The sequence below is a fragment of the Eucyclogobius newberryi genome, unplaced genomic scaffold, assembly GCF_026437365.1.
Source record: "Eucyclogobius newberryi isolate DKJ021-1_F unplaced genomic scaffold, fEucNew1.0.hap1 SCAF_9, whole genome shotgun sequence".
Classification (NCBI taxonomy): Eukaryota; Metazoa; Chordata; class Actinopteri; order Gobiiformes; family Gobiidae; genus Eucyclogobius; species Eucyclogobius newberryi.
Genome location: NW_027316532.1, coordinates 29,208,333 through 29,226,093, shown reverse-complemented (window position 1 = coordinate 29,226,093; position 17,761 = coordinate 29,208,333). Strand labels below are relative to the sequence as shown.

The 17,761-nt window shown below is 39.4% G+C and overlaps 1 protein-coding gene across 1 annotated transcript; it reads right to left on the bottom strand.

The window, feature by feature from the left end:
• Positions 1–7,889: 7,889 nt before the first annotated feature.
• LOC140353928 (cystathionine gamma-lyase-like) lies at positions 7,890–13,314 on the bottom strand. The gene is made up of 12 exons (XM_072438726.1): positions 13,048–13,314; positions 12,440–12,521; positions 12,076–12,171; positions 11,888–11,997; positions 11,280–11,414; positions 11,122–11,179; positions 10,961–11,038; positions 10,659–10,811; positions 10,139–10,260; positions 10,007–10,059; positions 9,769–9,907; positions 7,890–8,190 (listed from the first exon to the last, which is right to left on the bottom strand). Exons 1-12 carry the CDS (start codon positions 13,306–13,308, stop codon positions 8,173–8,175), a joined length of 1,305 nt encoding a protein of 434 aa, XP_072294827.1. The 5' UTR covers positions 13,309–13,314; the 3' UTR covers positions 7,890–8,172.
• Between the last annotated feature and the right edge of the window lie 4,447 nt (positions 13,315–17,761).

Below are 17,761 nucleotides of genomic sequence, written 5' to 3'. Positions count from 1 at the left end.
GTTCTGTTTCAGATAATCGGCTTGTCCGACAATTAATAGTAAATCAACTGCACAATGGTTGGCTATCAGTAAATCTGATTTGAACATGTACATTTCATATCTGGAGGCACAGATCAGCAATGTTTATGACAGTTTCAATAAAAATCATACACAGCCTTCCTTTAAAATGGAAAAATGATGCATGACACAGGATGTGCCTTTTCACTTCACAGAACTGAATGCCAGCGTCCTGTCCAGCTGAACCTTTTATAGATTCCTTTTGTGCGGGGTTTGAGCCAGAAACTAAATCGATTTATGTTCAGGTCACGATGAGTGGACTGGAAACATGCTGGAGACCGTTATTTTGATATTTCCAATTCAACAGTAAATTCACTCACTTTAGCAAAACTGTGCAATTCAGTTCAATTTATTTTTGTAACGCCCAAAATCACAACAGCAGTTGCCTTGAGGGGCAACAGCGAAAAGCAGATTAAACGATGTTCATAGGGACTTGGCAATGTCCTAGCATCCTGTGTCTTTAGACAAATGTCCCAAGCTCCCCTGTCCTTAGACCCTCCTTCTCAGCCAGGAAAAACTACAAAACCTCTTTGGTAAAAAGTAGAAACCTAGAGGGAGTTCCACAGTAAAGGAGAGATCCGACTTCCTCGAACGGACAGACAGACGCGAGATAGACAGTGGAACTGGAGCCACTCGGGAGGAGAACCAGTTCTTCGAGGCAGATGAAGAACCGTCCAAATGGAGTAGAGACAGTTTCTCCAGGGACTCGAGGAGCATCTGGGTCCACAGGTCATCAATGTGCCTGTTCCACTCCCGGCGGGAAAGTAGGAAAAGAAGAAGAAAAGGCAATGAACAGATTGCAAGTGGAATTAAATATTAAATATTGTTTGATTGAATAGGTAGCAGAGGATAGTGCTCAAGCTGCCATACTTCCCCCTAGGGCAGCGTAGCTAAAACTGTAGGTTTATATTTCTGTTCCTTTAACATGTGCAAGAGGCAGTGCCGTGAACATGAGTTACATGATGTACATGTATTCTGCCCACATGTTTATGTTTATCACTCTCTTGCGTACACCTGCTGTCGGATAATTACAGTTAACTTGAGTGTTTACATGGACACTCGATGGGCATGTTGAAGAGGCTGGTAATTGGTGGTTGCAACTCATTTCAGAAGGACCTTTAGTTTTTGAAACACATAACAAACAAACTTTACAAAACTTGTAAAAAAAAAAAGAAAAAAAAGATAAATTGACAGCGAGATACTATTAAAAGAAGATCACAAACAGAAAAATACTAACCATTGTTGAATTTAAACAAATTATTTATAGATAAACTGAATGGAGGTTTTTTATTTCCTTTAAATCAGGTTTGTTATTTTGGTATCATGACAACTCTGCTTTGAAGAATTGTTTGGCTGAAGGCTTTATTAGACAGGAAAGGTGGTGTGAAATGGGGGATTAGAGAGAAGGGAGGCTGCACTTGGAGCCTGGCATACGTGCGCTGATGCCTTAACCACTCCACCACAGGGCAGCACGACAACACTACTTTGTATCGTTCAAATTTGTAAAATCAAAATGAGCTTGCTCTGATCAATCGATGTCAATAAGGTGACAGTGACCCATCTCTTGATCTGTGGACATAAACAAACCTGGTGACTAAAACTGGAAACGTTTTGGTTAAATAAACCAAGGTTTCAGTTACATTTTAAGTTGAACTCAAACTCAAAAGAGATAAGTGCCATTTGATAAAACTGTCGAAGGCCCACAACTTGTCTTGAAGATAGGATCAAAAAGAAACATTCTGTGACACATTTGTGGTATCTGTTCTGTTTTTGCAAATTAAGTCATCACATATTTCCAAATCTATCATTCATGTGATGCTGTGACATGCACCTCCGATTTGTGCCTGTAATGCCTCTAATTTGGTACATAATTTGGCAGATTTGTTTAGCTCAGACACGGCTCATTCAGCATTTAAATGAAAGTAAAGAGACTCATATAGAAACCAATCACACCTCCTTACAAGTCCAGTTTGCTTAACGGAGGTATAATTTGCTTTTTCAGGCACTTAGTTTTGAATCATAACATAAATGGATCACCACTTTGCATTTTGTTCTTTGATGACTACAATATTGGCAGCTAAAACGGCTTGATAATAGAAACTGGTCCCTTGATTTCCTGTTAAGTTGAATACTGATAAGCCTCTTCACAGTCACCATTCACCATAGCAAGCAGCAGTCGTTTACATGTTCTTATTTATGAAAAGTGGCTTCGTGACATTTAGATCCCTATCTGTGTCACTCAGAATCTAAAATGCTGTGATGTGGGCGGGGATAGGGGGGTAAGTGACACCAGGACTTTTCTGAGCATTCCAGCCTCAATTGCAGGACAACACAGGATTAACTCAAACATGCAGGAATACTACTATAAATAAACTTTGAGTAAACTAATGATGAGGAAGCGCATATACATTGATTGTAGTCCCTGAATTCGTGTTGGAATGAAAAGTATGTGCACTTAATGAATTGTGGAGTTTATTCAAAAGCTTGTTAATGGGCTGGGGTTATTGGTTGCTATTCCAAATTTCCTCAAGTATGTAGATATAGATTATTAAAGGGCCTATATCATGCAAAATCAACTTTTCAGAGCTTTTAGCCTTCTTACAGTGCTATTGGTATCTTGTATATGTACCCAAAGTTTTTTTTGGGATTGCTGCAGTCTTTAGCTAGAGAATCCTCTATCCTTCCCCTCGGATGAGCAGACGAACTTGGGCTACTCACCAGGATGAGTCATCTTGGTGAGATTCCCTGTTTCAGCCCATTCTCCAGGAAGCACTCTGAATTTCTGGGTGATATATTATGTTATGGGTGTCGCACAACATTTATTATTGTGAATTATGGCCTTAGGGTAGACTCTGAAATGGGAATAATAGCATAATATAGGATCTTTAAATAAGTACCCATTGACATTACTCCATATTCTGAGTTTTATGGGATTGGGGCATGAGTGTGTGTTTGGGCGTAGAGGCCTTTGGCACAATATGACTGCCACATTTCTGTTTGCCTGTCCAGTTTGTCTGCCCCAGAGTAACATGCCAGCACCAGTGAATGATTTATGGACTCAGTTATAAGAAACGTTGAACAATTCTGTAATAAAGCAAACTAAAATCGTTAAAATAACTCCGCTCGGACCACTTGGATTCAGCTGTTTGCCAGAAATAACTTTACGATCAATCTAATCCAGTCATAAAACGTAATGGAATGCTTTTTTGTTTCTTTGTTGCTCAGCGGTGTATTTGCATCATAAAAGAATGTTGATTGTTGCCAAAGGTTTTCGGATCATTGTGCACTGAATAATATTGCTTGGACACCTTCCAGACGCTTGAAAAGGTGAGTACAGGGTTCAAAGCATGGACACAAATTGTTATGGAGCTTAAACATATTTATATTTGACTTGGCTGCTTTGGTCGTATACAGATGTCAATTTTAAATGCTGTATAAACAAGATTAAAGCGTCATCACTGCCTGGATGTAAGTGTCTAAAAGTCTGCAGGTCATTCACATATCTGCTGCTCTTCCGTGAAATGGTTGTTTTTTTACTGGAAAATGAAGGTCGTATAAGCAAGTGCAAAATGCTCAAGGGAGATGAATGAAACGTAGATGCATTCTGAAGGAGACAGGGCTTAGCTCCATCAAGCGCCTCGCGTCAACAGCGCAAAACTCAAGCAGCTCGCATGTGAATAATAGATCTCACACTTCACTCGGACAGGGTCAAGAACCGGGTGCGTTTCGCCTCCAGCTTCAGGATATCTCTTTATGAAATACATGTTCATATGACAGAATCCGACGTGCATCTGATGGCCTTAAGGAGGGAACATACGTTGTGGGCAGAATGCAGACGGGGGTGGTAATGGAAAAGCAATATTAATTTTCTGCATGATTTCCTCCCACTCATACCACGCCGAGAAAAAGTATTGTACAGTGCAGGCCTTTGCTGGAATTGACCACTAAAATAATTTGTTTAAACTTTTCAGCAACATCCAGCAGCAATCCTTCCCTCCCACGAGAACAAAACCCTGAGACACTCCCCACTCACCTTCATAGAGCATGTGCTTTTGCAAAATAGATTGTTTTTAACTGCATCAATAGCTCAGAGGTGTCACATTGTTTCTATTGGCTACCTCCATGAGCTCACTGTAACCCACCAGCAAATGAAGACCAACTCCAAACAGTTCAGGAACAATTGTCCCTCAAAATGGTCATTTGCACATTTGAACACTGAAACCAGTAAACAAGATTATTATTTAAATGTTTTTCAATATATGGAAGATGGGTTGTGGGCTGGAATTAGTGGCTTAGCGGGACTGATTTGGCCCCTGGGCCTTCTGTTGAATAGCCCTGCTGCAGGACATTCAGTGTGGTCTGTAAAGTGTAAAGTAAATTGTAAAGTTACAATCCTAAACTGCACACATTCATTAGAGCGATGTGTTTGCTTTAATGAACCTGTTTGCATAATGTAACACTGAGTCTCTTTCATAACAGTGCAGTTTATTGACCTTCTATAAACCACAGTTCAATCAATTATATAAATACTGTTGTTAATAATGCAGTAAGGATGTTGTGTCCACAGAGAATAGAAAAGGTGTCTTTGTGATAGATTTATTGAAACTTTTAAATGTCCTTATGCATCACTCTGTAAACTCAATAACTTCATATGCAAAACAACCCAGACTGTCTTGCTGTTTACATATGAAAAGCACCAGCAGAGGGCACAAGATCTCCAGTGCAAACAAAGGCAAAAGCAAAAACTGCTACATGTTGTTTGGCGCCATAATATAGATAATTTGAAGCCTGTCTGGGGTCGGACTTTATAAACAGTTCCTTACATGGGCTTAGTTTTTCCCTTTTACCCTGGACGGATTCTATTTAATAACTGAAACATCATAATTCGAGAAAAAGGTGAAATCGGCCCTCGTGCGTTCTCAGGATAATAAATAGATTTCAGAAGCAGCATCAAAACTGTTCAAGGTAATTAATGACGCGCTTGGCTTTTAGCTGCAAAAGATTAGGACAAATCACAAAGCAAAAATAGTAGCAGTGACGTACTTTTCATCTCATTTCACATCATTTGTATCAGTTTAAGGTTGTACAAAAAACAGGAAGTCATTTTAAAAACGAAAAGACGAACATGGTGATTCAAAGAAAAGCTGAATCCAAAATGAAACTATAGTAACTAGTTTGAGATAACTTTTCCAATTTGTTCTATGTTATCAATCAGCCAATTTCTCAGTTTATGAGAGAGTTTATGATGACATTTTAGAAACTGTCCCAGCTTTGAGACATGACATCAGCTGTAATTACTCACCCACTTATACATGGTCAATATAACACGCTAAACCAACACCATATCCCCTCCAGCGTTCTGCAAACAGGGTTAACAGTGCGTAGTTAATGGGTTCAGGGAAACAGCATTACGGCTTTTGGACAAATACAAACATAGACTAGTTTTAGTGACAAAGCACAAGTGGGATGTGTTAGTTTTACTTTGCATGTTTCGAGAGTTTGGTTTAGGATGTATTGTTTGTGTATGAGAGAGTGGCACGTGCAGATTTGTGAGAACCATTTTTGGATTATAATTTGTAAAGAAAAGAAGATATTCCTAGAAAAATCCTTATCTAAAATGACACATACTAACAGAACATAGTCAAGTTTGGCGACTTTGTGTTTATTTAAAAAAACAAGTGTCCGGATGAGTGAATAGAGCTGCAGTCACGTCAGACCTGGGCTCCCAAAGCACACGCTTACACTGACTCAAGCCTGGGTTTCATCTGAACTGACAGATGTGTTCCCCAAAGAAGGATTTGAAGAAGCTGTGTCTGTGAAAGCCTTTCTAAACAATTTGGAGGAGCTTATGGCAAACCTGCATGAGTCATTGTGACATGAATAACCTGTTCTACACATCTGTACTCAAGACGCACTAAAAGATTATAGTTAACATTTGTTTTGCAGGTTAGTGCTGACATCAGATGCTCATTTATGGGTTTCAGCTTGGAAATGGAAGTAGTAAAGTTATTATGTGTTTTTATTAATGAAAAGGTGCCGTCTCCCTGTTTTGATCTAAAATAAATGGTATAGCTGCCAGTTGTATTATCGTATAAACAGAAGAAGTCATGTCATTTAATCTTTAACCAGGCCCCTTTTCAACAAATGGGAAAGGGAGGCTATTTTTGTTTTGTCTGATGAAGAATGGGAGAATATTATGTGTATATCCGTGAGGAGAACTCAAATGTTTGGAGGGAATTCTGTTGGAAAAGTGTGACATGTTTTTTCGTAACAACATGTCTAAGTAACTGTTGGAGCTCTGGTCTTTTTGTTTTTGTATTTGTTTATTTTGTAAAACCAATTCAAATTGTAAAAGTATAAGGGTCTGCTACTTGCCAATACAACAGATCGAGGTCAAAAGTTGTGTCTGATGACGGAGAAAACCACATTTCCTCCATAATTATCTCAGTCTGTGCAATTTGAATACAATACGATCAGTGGCTACTTCACTACTACTACTACTACTACTACTACTACTACTACTACTACTACTACTACTACTACTACTACTACTACTACTACTACTACTACTGAACCTTAGACTGCATTTGAGCATCAGTTCAATACATGTCCTTGTCAGCGTCTTGCTTTAATCAGTCAAACAACAGCTGCTTTTGGCACTTGCTCTCGTGTTAAAGTGTTAAATCATTACACGCTTCTAGGTACAAGCGCAAATTACACCAGCACAAAACAGGTCTCTCCTCTGAAAAGTTTCACTCTAATGTGGAAATGTTAATGGCAGTTTGTCATTAAAGAGGACACATAGCTCATTTGATCCATCAAGTTAGAGCCATCTGTGCAGCCAAGGTTAAGTTTACCGTGGGCTGTTGCTGCCCAAGCTGGACCTGTTGCTCGGCGTGTGAATAAGTGACACAAATGCAAACAGACTTGTGCCAAAAACTGAATTTATTAGTTTGTCAGGTATAAGACGATTAACAAAAGAAAAGTACTTCTATTGGTAACAAGCGTTGTCTGCATTTTTTTTATTTCATCCCGTTGGCACTGCTCTTTGGAAGTTTAGAGATCTTTGTTCAGTCTTTATTGTTCTTTACATCTTGATTTTTGTTAGAACAGTACATTATTATAATGAAATTGTTGTAAATGTTGCGCCATTATTTCTGGTATACAATTATCAATACATTGCCTCCCATTTGGAATGCAAATCTATTAAAATGCACTATGTAACTTTTCAGGTGGCTGATCTGGTGACTTTATTTAAAAAGGTTCTTTTTTCAGACCAGAGGTTGTTTGTTTGACAGTTTCGCCCGTTCACTCACAATCTTCTTCAGTGTCAGGAGCCGTCTTCCTAACAGTAGCGGTAAGACGTCAGTGCCATCTGCAGTCGAACTTAGTACAGTATCCCAGGTGTGGGAGCGTAAAAAGACCCCCTCGTCACGGCTTATAATCCTGTGGTCATGTTTCTGTATTTTGATTGCCTCCTTAATCCAGCGAGGGCATCTTTTCACTCTTCCACACCTGGGATACTGTCCTGAAGAAGACTGCAGACCTACCAGAGCAGGCAGGATGACAAAATGTGTAAATCAGCTGACAACATGTAACCTCTGGTCTGAAAAAGAACCTTTTAAATAAATTATCATAATGAACCTCATTATATGTATTATATATCATATGGGTAAGATAGATGTTTAATGCCATATAATGTAAAGTTTCAGCCAATGACATCTCCATGGAGACAAGCAGGTGGCAGCCCCCCCTTCAGAAAAGTTACATAGTGCACCTTTAAGACACTGCAATGACACGGAGTACATGAGGCTTTATGAAGTTATAATTATCTTGTAAATAAATCCCCTGAAATTGAAGTCAAATATAACAACATATAAACATAAAAATAAAGCAATGAGATATAATAATAATACTACTGTTGTTCAAGGCATTTAGAAAGATTATATGTAAAATGCAAGTACTAACAATAAAGATATACTCCTTTGTTCCCTGATGGATGATTTTATAAAGCTCAAAATCTGATGTCCGTGTGCGTACAATCCCTTTACTTCAACTTCTTGATCCGGAGTGGTCGAATATGCCTCATTCTCTACGGGGTCCCATACAGGCGTTTCACTTCTTCTCCGGGTGCTAAGCAAAGGGAACAAGCACAGGGATAAACAGAAAGATCAATAATCCTGTACTTGGAGCAGGAAGCAAGACTTGGGCATAATTAGATTAGTTATTCTCCAGACAAATATTTTTACTTTGCAATCTGAATTTGGTTTGATCGCAATCACAGCTAGAATTGTTTTAATGCTAAAATCAACCCAAACAGAAGCCTGTCAGGGAACAACCTGCTCTCCCAAACAATTACGTGCATAGCCCATCAAGCATGCATTTTCCTGGGACTGCTGCGAGTCAACAGGGGTATCTGTCTCCATTTCACTTCCATTTGCTACAGATTGGCAGCTAAGCTTTTTAGATTCAGCCTGCATGAAGGTGAACTGGGAGGGGAGGCACAGACCACTGCACTGGATACAGCAGTAAGAGCAGCAAAAAGGCTTTATGGAAATCTAATTTACCAGTGATTGGGAATCAGTCGACCATCGTATCACATCCAAGATTAACTACATCCAGCGCAAAAAAGGGACGAACAACAACAAAAGCGCTATACATTTACTGCACCAAGATGAGAAAAAGCTGTGATTTAAAGGTTTAGAACACAGGTTCTCTTGAGGTGAAACCATCCCAAGGCTCCCCATCTTTCTCCAACGGCATTGCGATGAATCAAACCATGTTTACAACCCAAATTTTATCAAATATAAATGTACAGTCCTTATTGTATTGGTGTAGTTATTTTTGATCAAACACACATGAAGTGTTCTGGGGGCCCCAACACCCCCAGAACACTTTATTTAAACCCTGATCCGATCCGGTGGATACTGTTGTCTTGTCCTTGTCCTTTCCTAAGTGTGAATGTGTGTGAGAGTGATTGTTAATGGTCTGAGGGTCTACCGCAGGGCAGCTATGGCTACGTCAGTAGTTTATCACCATAGAGTAGTGAGTGAGTGAATAATGACTACCGTTTATCACTTTGACAAATACAAATGATAACAATATCATTCTGTGAACAAAAAAGAGCATTCTTGTAAAAGGAGAGAGCTGGTTTCTAAGCAACTGTTCTTAAGTATGAAACAAACAGTTTTATGTTACATATTGTTGTGTGTTAATAGAATGTTTTTCATTCATAATGTTATTAATGTTAAACCACAGCATATACAATAAGACTCATTTATTACACACACTATCCGATCTCATCCTTTACTGTGGCTTTTATAGCTCATCTACTGTAGGTTTTTAGGACATCCGGATAAAGTTGAATGCCGGGTCAAAACTTCCAGTATTGTTTATTCACTTCACTGCCCATTTGTCTTCATTCTGACAGATGTGACTTTTACACAAAACCAGTGCACATTACTTAACTCATCATTACCATCACAAACACGTACATGGTTTGAGCAAGACGCACCGAGCCAGAGAGTGCATTCATTCTTTGATTAATGAAACAGGCCACACACCAGGGTTCTTCTGGTTCATTTAGCCAGATTTAGACCCGGGACAGAAACAATACTCAGCAGCAGCACTACCACGATTCCATCGCTCACCCAAAAATGAGTTAAGAATGTACCATCTGTATTAAATTGTTCACTGAGCACAGATACTTACAGCAGCCAACAGTGCCTGAGCAAGATCTTCAATGATGTCCTCCTCGTCCTCCAGCCCCACTGAAAGTCTGATCAGAGTGTCACTGATTCCAAGCACAGCCCTTTCGTTTTCAGGCACTGAAGCGTGGGTCATCAGAGCCCTAAATAACGGATAACAGTGTTACTTTGAGCACTGAAGAATAACTCTGCTGCCCCCATGTGGTAAAAGTGTACATCACGACGGGCTTTAATTTACTTACGGATGCTCGGCTAAACTTTCATATCCACCAAGACTCTCAGCAACAACAAACATCTGAATCAAACACAAAAGCAACATGACTACTCAACTACTCAGGATTAAGTGAAAGTGGGGAAAGGGAAATATAAAGTACTTTGAGGTTGCTGAGGAAGGTGCTCGCATGCTCTAGTTTGCCCTTGATGTAGAAGGTGATCATTCCGGGGCATCCAGTGCATTGTTTCTTCATGGTTTCATATTGGGGATGAGACGGGATGCCTGTTAATTAAAAAATAAAGTCTCGTCAAGTAGTCTGTGTAACTCATCTAGGTCTTTTTTTCCCCATGTCTTGTCGAAATGGTGATTGATGGTGATGTATCTGCATTTGGAGGTGGCTAATAATGACAAAAAATAAAAGCAATGTTCAGATGATATTAACGCATCACAAAACATATCACATGAAAGATGACACTTTTACATGTTTCAGTCTTCTTTTGAGTTAATAGTGTTGATTGTAGACTATACACACTCAAAACATCTCCTACCTCTAATTGCAAACTTTTACGAACTCAAGATATACGTATAAAAAGCTTCGCTTTTTTTTTTTTTTTTTTAAATAAACTGTGCTACAGTTTATCTTGAGATTATCCCCTCCTTCACTGAATACATTTAGTCACCTGGGAAAATGACGCGCTCCACCCTGGGATCCGCCTCCAAGAAAATTGCAGCAGCCATGGCGTTTTTGAAGTGTCGCTCCATGCGAAGTTGCAGCGTCTTGAGGCCCCGGTTGCACAAGTAGCAGTCAAAGGGAGATGGTACTCCCCCAAGGGCTGAAAGGGGAAAACAAAAAAATATATACACATGCAACACTTATAACTAAATGATTTGTTACTGTTTAACACCACAATGGAGGGATTAGGTCACTACATTTAAGTAATAACAACTTATGACTCATACGTTCCATATTTATTTTACACACCGTTCTGAAGAAATTTGAGCCGGTCATAGAGGGCCTCATTGTTGACAGAGATAAGACCCATTACTACATCACTGTGGCCTGGAAAAGTGGAATGTAAGACAAAACCGAAAAGAAAACCAAGGGAAATAGACAAGATGTATGAGAATGGAAGAATACTATACCATTCATGTATTTGGTAGCAGAGTACATGCATATATCAGCTCCTAGAGCTAATGGCCGCTGGGGAAATGCAAAAGATTCTCAGTAACTTGTCACAGCATGTATAGGAATTAACTTAATGTATAGATCTAACAGAAAATGTTGAAAACACCACTCTCACCTGAAAATAGGCTGACATAAATGTGTTATCCACTACTACAATTACGTCTTTGTTGTGTTCATGGACTAAATCTGAGCAGGCTCGGATGTCCACAACTTTCATTGTTGGGTTGGTTGGGGTTTCAATCCACACCATCTATAAAAGTCAAACAAAAAGTGTTAATATTGTACCAAGTACGATTAGAGGCAATACAGATCAATAGAAGCAGTCATAAAAATAAACGCATTTATAGCTCCATTGATGTGTTTTCATGTTTGGTGAGTAAATATTTATCATAGTTTTACATCAGTCAAGGAGGAGTTTGTGAAGAAAATTAGTATTGTTTTTTTTAAATGAATACCTCTATTTATGTTATGGATACACTTAATTCCATACAAAATGCAGGGATCATTTTTCCCAGCGGTTCAAACATTAATTTGACTAAATAAAGGCGTTTCTGAGTTTTGGCCAATGTTTGCAATGTGGTTTGAAGGTAGCAATTATCTCAAAGTATCTCACATCTGCTGCTCATGTTCAAACAGGAAATTAAACTATAAAACCTTGTGACTTTGATGCACACTAACAGAATAGGGACACACCAAATCAACTCATACAGGTTTTGTTCTTACTTTTGTGTTGTTCTTAATGGCAGCTTTAAGCAGCTCTGGTTTTGTACAATCAGCAAAACTGATTTCGAGGCCAAACTGAGAAGCAACCTTTTGAAAGTAGCGATTGGTTCCTAGGGGGAAAAAGTTGTTAAAAATGATTAACATTAAACAGTAACCCCTTTCATTCTGGGTACAAAGATCCGGCACACCTCCGTAAACATCGTCCATGCAAATAATCCCATCGCCGGCCTTGAGCATGTGAGTAATGGTAACAGTGGCAGCGAGTCCAGATGCAACAGCAAGACCTGGAAGACATAATTACATCGTAAACTTCAACTCTCAGTGTGTCAGAATGAAATACTTGAAAGAGTTTATAACAGTTGAAACAATGATTAATCCAACCAGAGAATAAAACTTGTGCGCTCTCTTTTGATGCAAGATTTCTTTTGTATCATAATAGTTCAGAGCGATGCCAAGATTACAAAGCTCAGATATGATGTTGAATAAAATTAAAGATAAGATAAAAGGACAAGAGAAGCAACAAGCCTACTAAAGACACTATTTGTGACTTACAATACTTGGCTCCATCTAGAGCTGCCACAGCCTTCTCCAGCACATTCCTGGTTGGGTTTCCACTTCTGCTGTACTCAAACCCCTACACAAATCAAACAAAACGTTACATGTGAGCCAACCCGTCACTAAACAAACACAAGGCGACTTTATTGCTTAAGAATCTGAAATGATCTTCGATTCCTTTTGGAAATGATTCATTACTACAAGTGAACAACCTCATTAACAGACGTAACATGGCCTTGAGGAAATTTGTGTAACTGTGTGAACAAGACCAACTGTAAACATTCACCAGAAGATCGTAGACCATTTAAATTCTTATTAACTATCACTGAGTTCATCCAATAACGGGTTTGAGCTGTTCATTGGCAAGGTTTATTGCCAACAGACATATGAACTTGCTTTGATGATTCGGTGCAACATAAAACATTGAGCAATGATTAAAACAAACATAAAATCAAAAAAATAATATAACTCTGCTATAGGATAGAAATAAAAATAGCCGATTTTATTGTTTTATATAGGCTGTGACGTGAGGCACCCAACACCCCAGTACGTTGTGGCGCTTCCTCCCTCAGCATATGCTTAAATAGCCATGGCAGATCACTTACAGCGTGGTTTCCTGGCCCATTCTGCTTGAATGTGGTAGAAAGAGAAATGAGCGGCACCACTGCCCTCGAGTTCCATTGCTCCGGCTCCTGCCCGATGTGAATGGCATCTGTGGCAAACGACTTAAACACCGTGCGAAAGCCGGCGAACAGGTCGCTCTGGTCCTTCTTAGGCTCCATAAAAACGCACTGCTGAGTCAAAGACAAACGGGCTAAAGAGAGTACAGGGCTGTGCGCTAAAGGAAAGAGCCATTTACCGGCCATGTGTCACGGGACCGTGAGCCAATCAGCGCGCATCAACAAGCACAGAGCCTTTGTGATTGGCTGAGGAGCGGGGCGTCCGAACCACGTGACAGGAGCACGTTGCTTGCGTTGCGATCATGTATCTACGGGGCATTATATGTTTGCAGCGTAAAGCGCCACGCACATGTAAGAAGCACGATGTACGTTATGGTTTAGTTGCGCCTCGTCTGGATGATTTACAAGAGTTCAAGTGTCCAATGAGAGCGTAGAGCCGCCTCTTACTGACCAATAGGGTTCAACCGGAAACTTCAATGTGGATGAACATCGACTAAGCCCGAACGCGCCTCCTGATGCAATCCAGGAGGGTCAGTGCGTAAATGGCGGCTGTCTACCGCCATTAAAAGTAACAACAACAACAACAACAACAGTAACAACAGTAACAACAACACATACTCTTGTGTGTAATAACCATGGATCTCGCTCTACATGTACTTTAACTACATGACCACTACACTTCTGAACATGAAGAAGCATCATATAAAGAGAGTTCAGCTTCAGCATCTTCTGTATCAATCAAATCTGGACTTTGTTTGACAGAGACGTGGTTGCATTAAACGTAAATGGAGATTTATGGTCTCTCATGAAACAAAGGGATCAGGCGCTTCAAAAAGCCCTCAAAAGTAAGAAAGATTATTATGGTCAATTGTTCACTGCTCTAAGAAATAAAGTCACAAAAGTGATAAGGAAAGCAAAATCATCATTAATGCTATTAATTGTTCAAAAGGAAATGCTAAGGAGAGCTGGCAGAACCTGAAAAAAATATGAGGGAAGTCTGCTACAGGAAATAGACCAATAAAACTGATTTTTTTTTGAAAATTTAGGACAAAGTATATGAGGATCGCTAATGCCCTAAATCATCATTTTGTCACATCTATTAAAAAAAAGAAGAAGTCTCACTAATCACATCTATGTGTAAAATTCCTAATTCTTAATTTATGAAGGGCTGTTTCCTGCTGCATGGAAAACATGATAAGCAATTATAGACCTCAAGTATTTTCCCTGCAATATAAAAAGTACTAGAAATATGTATCTCAGAACTAATAATTTAACATCTGAAAAACTTCTTCTTTTAGATAATATCAAGACTAAACTAGACAAGGGGTGTGTGGTTGCGGCCGTCTACCTTGAGCTAAGAATATAATATAATAATTTGATTGACAAATTATCCAAATTTAACTTCGCACCAAAAGCCTTGCAGTGGGTAGAATCTTTCTTGAAAGATTGAAAACAATGTGTTTGGGTCGAGAATAAAATATCTGATATAATGTCTAATCATGTAGGTGTGCCTCAGGGCTCAACCCTTGGCCCCCTATTATTTAGTCCATTTATCAACAATTTACTAGATGTACTAGATAACACTATAGTCTGTATTAAATTTCAATTAAATTTATTTTTGTAATGCCAAAAATCACAACAGCAGTTGCCTCGAGGGGCTACAGTGAAAAAAACAGATTACACAATGTTCATAGGGACTTGGCAATGTTCCAGAATCCTGTGTCCTTGGACAAACGTCCCAAGCTCCCCTGTCCTTAGACCCTCCTTCTCGGCCAGGAAAAAACACAAAACCTCTTTAGGAAAAAGTAGAAACTTAGAGGAATTCCACTGTAAAGGAGAGATCCGACTTCCTCGAACGGACAGGCGGACGCAAGATAGACAGTGGCTCCTGGCCACTCAGGTGGAGAACCAGTTCTTCGAGGCAGATGAAGAACTGTCCATATGGAGTAGAGACAGTTTCTCCAGTGACTCGAGGAGCATCTGGGTCCACAGGTCATCAATGTGCCTGTTCCACTCCCGGCAGGAAAGTAGGAGAAGGAAAAGGAAAAGCAATGATTGCAAGTAAAATTCAATATTAAATATTGTTTGATAGAAAAAGTAGTCAGCAGCAGAGGATAGTGCTCAAGCTGCCATACTTCCCCCAGCATAGTTGCTCCTAGGACAGTGTAGCTGGGAAACTGTAGGATTTTATTTCTGTTCCTAACTGGCCTGATCATAAGCGATTTCAAAGAGGAACATTTTAAGCCTGGTTTTAAATGAAGAGACTGTGTCGGCCTCTTTAACGTAAACAGGAGCTGATTCCATAACATAGGAGCTTGGTAGCTAAACTCTCTTTGGGTAGAATGGGGCCATGTCATTTATGGCTTTGTAAGTCAGGAGGAGGATTTTAAATTTGATTCTAAACTCGACAGGAGCCAGTGAAGAGACTCGAGCACCGGCGTAATATGCTCTCTTTTTTAAGTTCCTGTTAGTAATCTTGCTGCTGCATTTTGAACCAGTTGAAAGCTTTTTATGGAGCTTTTAGGACACGCTGCGAGCATCAAGATATAGTAGTCTAATCTAGACGTTACAAATACATGGATTCAGCATCGCTTTAAGGCAAGATTTTTCAGATTTTATCTATAGTGCGCAGATGGAAATAGGCTGTTTTACAGGCTTGATTTATATGTGCTTTGAATGAGACCTCCTGGTCAAATAAGACTCCAAGGTTTCTTACAGTATAACTAGAGGCTACACTGACATTGTCCAGTGTGACTATCTGCTCAGATAAAAGCGTCTCAAAGATGTTTAGGGCCTGGTACAATGACCTCGGTTTTTTCAGGGTTAAGAACCAGATAATTAAGTGTCAGCCAGGTTTTTATATCCTTCACACAAACACTAAATCTATATCCATGCAAAAACAAAGCAGCAAGCTGCTGATAAGCTATCATCTGTAATGGTGTCAGTCAGTGATTGGTTTAAAAACTCTCAATGTTAATTAAACCATGTGTATGTTTTTTTCAAAGTCTGCAAATAAGAAGAGCAATCCAACAGTTATGGCAGATGGGCAAGCCCCACAAGTGGTACAAGAGTATTTAGGTCTTAATATGGACTCTCAGTTGTCATTTAAAAGACATGTTAAAAATGTGAGAAACATAATTATTCAATACATTGAATCTGGTGAATTCCAAACAGATTAGAAATAATTTGACAGCAGAGGCCTCAAAATTGTACTCAAACGCTACAATTTTTCTCACATAAAATACTGTCTGATGAGCTGGACCCAGGCAAACAAGAAAACACTGCTGACAGAAGAAAGCAGCGGAAAACACTGGACATTGACCTAATTCATGTCATCATTGTAAAATTTAACACATATAATTTCTTAAATTGGGATAATTATTCATTCAGACATGATTCTGGTCTAACCTTTCATGGCAAATACTCGAGCGTCGAGCAGAGGAAACGGCAAAATTACGCTAATAAAAATCTACTTCGGACATGTGTATTTTCAATAAATGTAATGTGGCATTTCACATGGTTTCGGTTAAGAAAAGACAGTAGCTGTGCCCTACAGGGGCATTGAGTCCAACTACTTCTTGATCACTTGTAAATTGTGTCCTGTTTCATGTAATTGTTGTATCTTAACAATATGAATGACTATATATTCATGTGCAATTTCTGTCATGATTCATGTGCAATTCATGTGCAATTACTGTCGTGTGCAATTACTGTCATGTGCAATTACTGTCGTGACACATATTCATGTGCAATTACTGTCATGATCACATGCAATGGTATTTATTTATTTATTTATTTTTATCTTTATTATTTTTCCCCTCCATCCCTTGTTGGGAAATGGGAGGTTTTGTCTGTAGGAGTTTTTGTTTATAAGAGATCTTCTATTGTGAGTGTTTTTCAAACTTCCTATAAGTGATCTGTTCTTTCCCTCTGTATCTACCTCTGTATCTATAATTTCTCCATGTGTGGACAATAAAGGATTATCTTATCTTATCTTATCTTAGTTATAATCTTACTGTAATTCTGTGTTTACCCCACAGAGGGACAACTTGCTCCTTTATAAAATCAAGCTGGGACAAATAGAAAGAACTACAAAGTCTACTCCAAAGCATAGTGTGCAAACTGGTGTGGCTTATGTCTCATTAAAAGGAAATAAAAACAATACGTACTCATTTGTACTTATTTTGCACGTATTTAATTTGACAATTTTTAAGACACCACAAAGACAGTTTTGTGTAACAGCCTCTTTTCCTTGGGACTAGTTTTAATTTAAAACTGTCTTATAATACCTTGCAATAAAACCAAGTTAGTTAGCCCCACAATAAAAGGACTGTTTCAGGCCCGCACGCGGCTACAGCAACATGACATCATAAAGGGAAACGCAAAACTCAAATCACTATAACATAAAAAGCGCGTTCATGGGCTCTCGCTCCGCGGGCGGGTTCGGTCCGCTCAAACTTTGTCCGACAGTAACCTTCCGCCAACTCTCGCGTGACTTCAGGGCGGAAGACGTCGCCACCTCCGTATTGGCTGGAGCCGCTCGTGTGTGTGCAGCCGTGACCTGGGGGGGGGGACACTTTTTTAAAAGGCGGCCAACTGTTTATGTTTTGTCCGCGTAGTTCTCGCCGCTTCCACCCGC

What these genes read in the sequence shown, in the direction of transcription:
- LOC140353928 (XM_072438726.1), bottom strand. Translation starts at nt 13,308, where the DNA reads ATGGCCGGTAAATGGCTCTTTCCTTTAGCGCACAGCCCTGTACTCTCT. An exon ending in GCTCAAATTTCTTCAGAACG is followed by an intron (nt 10,812 to 10,960) that starts GTGTGTAAAATA and finishes TTCCCCTTTCAG; the next exon opens with CCCTTGGGGGAGTACCATCT. An exon ending in CCTTCCTCAGCAACCTCAAA is followed by an intron (nt 10,060 to 10,138) that starts GTACTTTATATT and finishes TGTTTGATTCAG; the next exon opens with ATGTTTGTTGTTGCTGAGAG.